Here is a 9,472-nt window from a genome sequence, read left to right as displayed (position 1 = left end):
TAAAACCCACTGAGGGCTTCCAAGGGGGAAATTGCAACCAAAAACAAATCCGCAGTGCTCAGCAGCTTCTAGTCCCTCCCCCACTCCCCAGTGCCCGTCCCTCCCTGTTCCAGCCCCTCCTGCTGCAACCCTGCTAGAGAAAGCCAGGAAGGAGCAACTCCTGTTGCTGACTGGCTGGCAGCCCTGCAAGTGGAAATATTCTGAATGCAGCAGCCATGGCCTCAGGAAATAACCTGATGGAGAAGCTCCAAGACGAAGTGTCCTGCTCCATCTGCCTGGAGTATCTGAGGGACCCTGTGACCATCGACTGCGGGCACAACTTCTGCTGTGTGTGCATCACGGACTATTGCGAGAGGTGGGAGGGCTCCACGACTGAGGTGTTCCTCTGCCCTCAGTGCAGAGGAGGGTTCCTTCAGACCACGTTTAGGCCCAACAGGCAGCTGGCGAACATTGTGGAGGGCATTGAGCAGTTGGCACTGCAGCCAGGCAAGGAGCCCAAGGAGAAGCTGTGTGAGAAGCATGGCAAGAAGCTGCGTCTCTTCTGCGAGGATGATGGGGAGGCCATTTGCCTGGTGTGCGACAAGTCCCGGGTGCACCGCTCGCACACTGTGATCCCCATCGAGGAGGCTGCCCAGGACTACAAGGTAGGAGCAGTGACAAGCAACCAACTAGCCAGAGCCATGAGAGGGGTCGGGGCTCTTGGGCAAAGCCCCAGGGATGTGCTCCACCCCCATTCCCAGTCCCCTGAGTTCTGGGCTCTTAGGAGGCTGGGCTGTGGTTCCTGCCTGGGGTTTTAGACAGGGAAGGTGCCTGTCTCTGACCTAAGCCCTGGTCCCTGGTTAGGGGATCCCATCTGTAGCCATGGAGTTCTCCATTCTCCAGAGCCCATGAACAGAGTTCTCTCAGCCAGAGAGGGCATCCAGGGAGCGGCTGTGAGGGGCTCTCTCCCCAACACAGAGCTTCCCAGGCTGCGACCCCACCCCCTGCTTGAGCAGGTTGGGCACCCAGCCCAAGAGCATGTGAACAAACTGATGGAGGACATGGTTCTACACTGCTACTGGCCCTGGAGCTGGGCCCCTCACCACTGCTGCCACAGAGCTGGGCACTGGCTGTCTGCCCCCTTACCACTGCAGGCTCTGGCCTCCCCCTCACTGCTGCCCTCCAGAGATGAGCTCCATCTGGCCTCCCCCTCACCGCCGCCCCCTGGAGGCGAGCCCCGTCTAGCCACCCCCTCACTGCCACTCCCTGGAGGTGAGCCCCGTCTAGCCACCCCCTCACCACTGATCACCGGAGACAAGCCTTGTTTATCTTCCCCTCACTGTGGTGCTGGAACAATTTGTATAGTGAGTCACTGAGCCACACTGTAAACCCTGTATAAAATGGAAACCACTTTAAGCCAGGGGTGCTACCGCACCCCAGCACCAGCAGTTCCAGCACCTATGACTCCCTCCCTGGAGACGGGCCTCATCTGGCCTCCCCCTCACCACTGCTACCTGGAGGTGAGTCCTGTCTGACCTCCTCCTCACTGCTGCCCCCTGGCGGGGAGCCCTGTCTACCTGACACTTCACTGCTGCCTCCCAACCCAGAGCCGGGCCCCGTCTAGCTGACCCCTCACTGCTGCCCCCCTGGCAGAGCCAGACCCTAGCTGGATGCCCACTCACCACTGTCCCCTGGAGCCGAGCCTGAGCCCTTGTTTTGGAATGGATAACTGCCGAGAAGAGGGGAGCAGGACCCCTGCCCAGTCACCTGTGACAGCCCTGGGGTGCCAGCCTCTCTGCTTCTTCCCCTGACTAGTTCAATGGTCGCTATGGGAGTAAAGGATGCTGTGAGGGACCCATGCCCTTGCCCAATGCTCCACAGCTCGAGGAGCGGTTCTCTGTAGCCATTGGAGCCCCGTTTCGGAATCCTTCCTTGAGCCCCCCCAATGGAATGGGTTACCTAGGGAGGTGGTGGAATCTCCAAGGCCCGGCTTGACAAAGCCCTGGCTGGGATGATTTAGTTGGGGTTGGTCCTGCTTAGAGCAGAGGGTTGGACTAGATGACTCCCTGAGGTCTCTTCCAACCCTGATATTCTATGATTCTATAATTCTAAGTGGGCACTGGGAGGATTCAGCCCCATTTTCTCCCCACAGATGAAACTGCAGGAAGCTTTGGATCTTTTGAGACAAGTGACGGGAGAGATTGCAAAGCTCCAGGCCCAAGAGGGGAAGAAAACTGCCCAGTGGAAGGCAGGTGTCGTGAGTGTGATCCCACCACAGCCTCCCCTGTGCCATGGGACTGGGTGCCCCAAGCAATAGCATGAGGGTCTGGCACATTTGCTAAGGGGGGACATTCACACTGAGTACCTGATTTTTTGCTCACATTGGTTTTACATCAATTTAACTCCAGTGGCTCCTGATTTTTCCCTGTGTAACTGAGATCAGAATCAGGCCCCGAGACTCTGATGGAGCATCCCGGTAGGACACGAGCGGAAAATTCCCTCCAGAGGGGACTATGACATAAGTCTGGCAGAGTGGGGGAGGGCACCGTTGCTGCATTGTTCCCAGGAGAAGAGCATACAGCAGAATGACATCACAGTCACACTCCTCAGCCTCTGCTGCCAGCCTGAGGCCAGCTTACCTCAATCACAACAGTTTGTCAAAATGGGCCCCTCTAGCAAGGTGCGAGGCCTGCTTGGAATGTGTGTGTCCCCCAAACCCAGCTCTGTTAATAGTTGGAGTCCCCCACATTTTGCAAATGAATCTGTTTCCCCAGTATCCTGGAAACTGATTGAGTCACTTTCAAACTGTCCTGCCCAGGCAGTTGTGCAAGCTCTGCCCAGGCAGTTGTGCAAGCTCTGCCCATTGCACAATCCGAGGGACCAGGAAGTGCTGTGTCACCGCAGAATCTGAGCAGCTGTTGTGCTGGGCTTGCTCCCAGCTCTGCTCTGTCCGAGGGGGGGCAGGGCCCAGCTTCGTGGTGCATGGCTCAGTCTGACTCCCTGCCATGGCGTTCCTGAGGCGTTCCTGGCCCTGTTGGCATGGCATGGAACCAAAGTACTGCTGCACCAGGCCAGCCGGACAGGCTTAGCCAGAGCCAGCCCATTAGTTACACATAGCTGGGAGGGGCTTTGTAGAGCCCATGGCACACTGTAGTGGGGACTGCATGGCTCAAGGGCTGATGATAGATATGGAGTCTTTCACCCCTTTCCAGGTCCAATCCAGCAGTGACTGAAAGTTGTTGCTGGCTGATGATCTCTCTAGTGACTCATGGACTGAGTTTGGGGGGGTTCTCAGTCCACTTGCCAGCAGACAAATGTCCACGACACAAAAATACCCACACCTGCAACTGACATCAGTTGGCATCTTGTTGGCAAACAGACAAGGGAGGGTAGATCTCAACCTTTCAATCCCGCCCACAGGTTCCATAATGTGTGTGGGGGGGAAGGGGGGGCGCAGGGGGATGTGCACTGCCCCTGCCCATGTACAGTGGACCTTACCTCTGGCTGGTTCATCAGGCTGCGGAGCTCGTGGCTGTGCAATCACTGTGCTCCATTATCCTTTGGCTGGCATTCCCTCCTGCCCTGCTGTGGGGCCGAGGTGGCACGCCAGTGCAGATGAGCCCAGAGGAGTCTGTGTGCCCAGAGCTGGAACTGCAGGAACTGTGTGCCGAGCAGGAGCCATTCCTGCCCACTGCCTGTGTAGCCTCACCCACCAGAGCTGACCAAACAGCCATTTTCTGTGGGAAAACCTCTAGCACAAACAATTTCCACCAGCGCCATTAATAGCTCAAGAATAGAGGGTGGGGAAGGTTGAGGCTAAGGGGCATGGTGGCATGATGGCAGGGACAAGTGGGGATGACAGAATGAATGGGGGGGCACCCTAGGGGCAAGGGGGAAAACAGCAGGGACAAAGGGGCAGTTTGTTACAATGTGCTAGGGGCATATTATTATAGCATGAAACAGGGGTGGCCAAACTTACCGGCTCTCTGACCCGCATACGACAATCTTCAGAAGTTCAAGAGCTGGGGCCCGGGGCTCGGGGCTTCAGCCCCACTCCTGCTGAAGCCCTGAGACCCCCCTCCCTGCTGTGCAGAAACCTCTACCCCACCACCCCACTGCAAGGCAGAGGTCCCAAGCTCCCCGCCGAAGTCTGGTAGGTGAAGAATGGGGGGGGGAATGTGGGGAGGCTCTGTGAGCCACACTTTAATGCTAAAAGAGCCACATGCGGCTCATGAACCACAGTTTGGCCACCCCTGGCATAAAAGATCCCACAGGGCCCAACCCTTCTCCTTTAAACCCCCAGCAAATGGGCCACGGTTCCCAACCCACAACCTTTAGACCACCAGTAAATGGCCTGTGCCCAACCCACCACCTATAGATCCCCAGGAAACAGCCTGTGAGGCCCAACCCAGCTCCTCTAGATCACCCAGTAAACAGCCCACCAGCCTACTACCTACTACCCCATAACCCTCAGCAAACTGCCCTGTTGTCAAATTTGGCCTTACCCCACTGAGGTTCCTTCCTCCCTCACATGGTTTCTGCCCCTGCAGGAGAAGGTGAGGGCGCAGAGAAAGCTCATTGTAGCTGAGTTTGCCAAGCGCCATCAGGCTCTAGAAGACGAAGAGCAGCTGCTTGTGTGCAGGCTGGAGCAGGAGGAGGAGGAGACTCTACAGAGGCTTCGGGAGAACACGGCGTTCCTGGTAGAGCAGAGCTCCAGCCTGGCCCAGCTGATAATGGAGATCGAGCAGAAGTGCCAGCAGCCAGCCACTGACCTGCTCAAGGTGAGAGCCCCTCTCATAGTGTGATGGGCTTCCCCTGGGTGCCATATGGGACTGGGATACCACTGGGCCCGCCTGTCCCACCAGCTTGGGTTCCCCTTACTCTGTGCTGCTGTGACAGGCTCTCAAGCCCCCTTCCAGCACACACACGGGTAGGAACACACCCAGCGGCGGTTATATTCACCCAGATGCTGAGATCTGCTCTGCCTGGGATGCTCAGCTAAGGAATTGCCCAGCACTCAAATGTACACCGCCTCTGGAGTGTAGACCCAAAATTGTATCATCTTGAGCTGCACAGAGAACTGTACAGCGTAAGCTCATTGAAATCTGCTCCCTCCCTCAATGTGGAGTAAGATATGCACAGCTTTTTGCCCCCCACCCCAGTTATGAATTCCACGAACTGGTTTTAGAGAAAATAAAATAAAATAAAAACAAGTTTATTAAGTGATTATAAGGGATAGCAAACAGATCAAAGCAGATTACCTAACAAATGAAACCAACACACAAGCTAAGTTTAATATACTAAAGAAACTGGTTTTAACTAGCAAATTCTCACCCTAAAGGTTGTTTTAGGCAGATTGCAAAGGTTCTTGAAGGCAAGCTGCTCTTGCTTTCACCTTAAAACTCCAGGTATTTCTTTCACAGGCCAGACACCCGCTAGCCTGGGTTCAGTCATTTCTTCCCCAGTTCAGTCTTAGGTGTTTACAGCAGTCATGTTGGGCATAGGCACCAACTCCATGGGTGCTGCAGGGCTGGAGCACCCACAGGGTAAAATTAGCAGGTGCTCAGCACCCACCGGCAGCCAAGCTCCCCTCGCCCCACCTCCTCCCCCTCTCCCAAGTGCGCCGTGTCCCTGCTCCTCCCCCTCCCTCCCAGTGCTTCCTGCCGCCTGACTGCCCACTCACTGGGGGGAGGTTTGTAACAGGGAAGGGGAGCAGCCACTGGAGCAGCCTCCCAAGGCCCTTTGGGGCATAGGTGCAGACTTCTGCTCCTGCCGGTGGGTGCTCAACCCCCCTCTGCCCCCAGCCCCACCCCGACTCCACCCCTTCCATGAGGCCCCGCCTCTGCCCCGCCCCCATTCCAACTCCTTCCCCGAAGTCCCTGCCCCAACTCCACCCCCTCCCTGCCCCTACTCCTACTCCTTCCCCAAATCCCTGCCCTGGCCCCGCTTCTTCCCTGCCCCCTTCCCTGAGCACACCACGTTCTCACTTCTCCTCTCCCCCCCAGAGCGGCCAAACAGCTGTTTGGTGGCAGCTGGGTGGGAAGTGCTGGGAGGTAGGTGGAGGAACGGGGACGCAGTATGCTCAGGGAAGTAGGCGGAGGAGGAAGTGGGGCAGGGGGGAGGGGAGCTTGGCTGCCAGTGGGTGCAGAGCACCCACTAATTTTTCCCCACGGGTGCTCCAGCCCCAGAACACCCATGGAGTCGGTGACTATGCTTTGGGGTCACTGTGGGGAGCCTCTGACCTGGGTGATGCTGGATGGTCAGAATGGTCCCTCCTGGCTGTGACCTCTGTGGGTCTAAGAACGTTTAATTTTCAGTAACACCCCGGTCTCATGGGCCGTTTTCAGCTACTTCAAGCCAGCCAGCTGCCAGTCCCAAGGGACCTTCCTGCTTGCGTAGCATCGGAGTGACTCAATGAGACCATTGGCTGGGAGGATCAGTAACACTTTGTGTTCCAGCAATACCATTGGAAATCCTGAGACTCCCGAGACTCTTTCTGCGCTCGCTGGAGACCTCCTGATTAAGTCCAATTTCAGAAAGGCATGATCCACTGAAGCCACAGCAAGGCACAGTGCTGTGCAAGACAGGGCTGGGAGCTGGGTTGCTGCAGTTGGTGCTTCACGCTGCAGTTAAGAGCCCTCTCTCTCTGTGGCACTTATCTGGCTGCCATGGTGTCAGAGCCTCACAGTCTTCAATGCATTTATCCTCGCACACCCTGTGAATAAGGCAGTGCTGTTATCCCCATTGTACAGACACTGAGGGCCAGAGAGACGCAGTGACTCACCCAAGCAGTGAATGGCTGAGCCAGAAACTGAACTTCAATTTTCTGAGCCCAAGGCTGGTACCCCGACCACTCACCATCCATCCCCTGGTGGCTGTTTTCTACCAGGTACATTTCCAAGCCTCTTTGCAAGAGAAGAAGAAACTGAACGTTTTAAAAAAATGAAAGTCGAGCTTCTTCTTTATGTTCCCAGGCCCAGATTTTCCAAGGTATTTAAGGTATTGAAATCAGTGGGAGTTAGGTGCCTAAATACCATGGAGGATCTGGGTCCCAGGCCCTGTACATTAGGGAAGTCCTTAGCCATGGGCTTCCTTGGGCTGCAAAGGCTGGAAGAGTGAGAGAGAGAGATGAATCTGGAGGAGGCAGGATGCTGGACTGGCTGGGCAAAGATCTGGCTTGGCATGGAAAATCCTCACTAAGAGGCAGACCTTTAATTGCTTTGTGTTTTCTCTCCCTTTAGGATGTGAAAAGCACGTTGATCAGGTAGGAGACGCATTTCAGGTCCCCATTGTGTTCCTGTTAGAGGCACCATAGATGGGCCCTATGGCTGGCTGTTGTATGCTAAATAGCTAATGTCTTCTCCTTAGGAGCCACAGTGTGAAGCTTCAGGAGCCAGAGGCCGTTCACACGGAGCTACAGGATTCCTATGAGGTCCCCAGGGTGATGGAAACACTGCAAAAATACGGAGGTAAAGGAGGGCAGATACAAAGGGGGCAACCAGAAGCTGGGCATGGCAGTCTATGGGAAGGGAATGCAGGGGAGCTCAGGGGGCTGTGTGATTTGGGGTTCATGGACAGGGGTGAAAGTAAAATTGATCTCTTACCATTACGGGGGGGGGCAGGCGTGGCTTCGGCCCCCACCAGAAGGGCTGGGGCCTTGGGCAGAAGGGGTGGGCCTGGGGCTCAGCATCCCCCAGCCCATCTGCGCTGCCTGGCCTGCACTGCCCGGGGCGCCAGCCACTGATGTGGAGCCCTGGGCCCTTTTGAATCGCCAGCCCTGGGGCAGCTGCTCCTTTTGCGCCCCTTCCCCCCGCCGTCGGTGGCCCAGGGGGATGGAAAAGGGGAGACGACATTAAAGTGTTGCCATGGCAGCACTTTAAGCAGGGTCCTTTGCCGCGGCAGCGCTTTAACGTCGCTGCCCCTTTTGTGCCACCCCTGTTGGCAGTCCTGATGGGGGGCGCAAAAGGGGCCGCCAATGGGGGCGCAAAAGGGGCAGCAACATTAAAGCGCTGCCATGGCAGCGCTTTAAGCAGGGTCCGTTAAAGTGGTGCCATGGCAGTGCTTTAAAGTCAGCTGTAAGGGCTGGTACCGGCAGTCACTTTTTACCGGTGTGCCGTACCGGCCCTACCACCTTACTTTCACCCCTGCTCATGGGCTTGAGCCCCCAGAACAAAATGCTCAGGTGCAGGTTTATTTAGTGTGTCGATGAAAGGGGCAGAGGCCCCGGGGAGGAAATACAGGGCCAGAGAAGAACCACAAGTGCCAAGCACAGAAGTGTGTCTATGTGTGAGAGAGAGCATGTGTGCTTGTGTTGTGACTGCATATATGAGTGTGTGTGTGTGTGTGTATGTGTTTGTGTATTAGACAGATGTGTAGCTCATCAGCTCTGCTCGCAAGGGCCTGTGTGCATCTCCTAGATCTGCCTGCAGTTTTATGCTTGGACAGAGCCCCAAATCCAGAGCAAAACCATCATGATTTGCTTGGATCCAGGGCCAATCTGGGTTCCCCCACCTACCTCAGCCAGGGATTTTTAGAGAAGAAGCTCCTAAGCCCAGGAGACATAGGGCTGATTAGCCCCTACCAGAGCCAGGAGGCGCAACAGTGTCCTTTGTACAGTAGCTGAGGTCCCAGGTGCAGACCCCTCACTGCCCAATGCAGCCCTCCTGCCCAGAAACCAATCCAGCTGTGCTGTGTGGAATCCCCTGTGTAGATGCCCGGCTGGTGGGTCATTCTCACATGCTCAGAGTCACAATTTGGCGATTTGGGATTAAGGAGGATTTTGCCCACATCATACTGGCAGATACCTGATGGGTGGGGCAGGTGTTCACCTTCCTCTGCAGCAGGGAGCAGGGATCACCTGTTGGGATCATCTGGGCACATCCTACCTAATTAATTTCCTGCCCTGGCAGGGACCTTGGGCATTGGCAGCACCTCGGTCTCTTCTCTTCTCTGCCTGTGGCCCACAACAATGGAGTCTCTTGGGGACTGGAATGCTTTGGTCTGACTGAAATCATTGGGCTGTTTTAGACATGTTCTTACTGTCCAAACTGAGAAATAAAATCTCCCTTTGTATAAACAGTGTGGTTGTGTTCTCTGCTTCCAGAAGAGGCAGACCTTTAATTGCTTTTGTGACCATGTCGATGGCCTGACAAGTGCCCCAGTGCGCTTCTGAAAAGTGCATTTCCTATCTACTCTTCCTACCCAACAAAGATGGTTTGGGTGGAATGAACCCTTCATTGCCTATGAGGAGTGATTAATAAGACTGGGACTTTTCAGCTTGGAAAAGAGACGACTAAGGGGAGATATGATAGAGGTCTATAAAATCATGACTGGTGAGGAGAAAGTGAATAAGGAAGTGTTATTTACTCCTTTTCATAACACAAGAACTAAGGGTCACCAAATGAAATTATGAGGCAGCAGGTTTAAAACAAACAAAAGGAAGTATTTCTTCACACAACAGTCAACCTGTGGAACTCCTTGCCAGAGAATGTTG

General features: G+C 55.3%; 1 protein-coding gene across 1 annotated transcript; it reads left to right on the top strand.

Moving 5' to 3' along the window:
* Positions 1–208: 208 nt before the first annotated feature.
* Positions 209–8,983, top strand: LOC141975287 (E3 ubiquitin-protein ligase TRIM58-like). Its single transcript, XM_074935583.1, has 6 exons — positions 209–644; positions 2,132–2,227; positions 4,530–4,760; positions 7,221–7,243; positions 7,348–7,448; positions 8,889–8,983. Exons 1-6 carry the CDS (start codon positions 216–218, stop codon positions 8,981–8,983), a joined length of 975 nt encoding a protein of 324 aa, XP_074791684.1. The 5' UTR covers positions 209–215.
* Positions 8,984–9,472: the final 489 nt, after the last annotated feature.

This window comes from Natator depressus, chromosome 20, assembly GCF_965152275.1.
Source record: "Natator depressus isolate rNatDep1 chromosome 20, rNatDep2.hap1, whole genome shotgun sequence".
NCBI lineage: Eukaryota > Metazoa > Chordata > Testudines > Cheloniidae > Natator > Natator depressus.
The sequence above is the reverse complement of the archived record's forward strand: the minus strand, read 5'-3'. Positions and strand labels throughout refer to the sequence as shown.

Bases quoted from the DNA above. Each gene is read 5' to 3' on its own strand.
- LOC141975287 (XM_074935583.1), top strand. From the start codon at position 216: ATGGCCTCAGGAAATAACCTGATGGAGAAGCTCCAAGACGAAGTGTCC. The intron at 7,244-7,347 runs GTAGGAGACGCA...TCTTCTCCTTAG, and splicing joins GTGAAAAGCACGTTGATCAG to GAGCCACAGTGTGAAGCTTC. The intron at 7,449-8,888 runs GTAAAGGAGGGC...CTGCCCTGGCAG, and splicing joins AACACTGCAAAAATACGGAG to GGACCTTGGGCATTGGCAGC.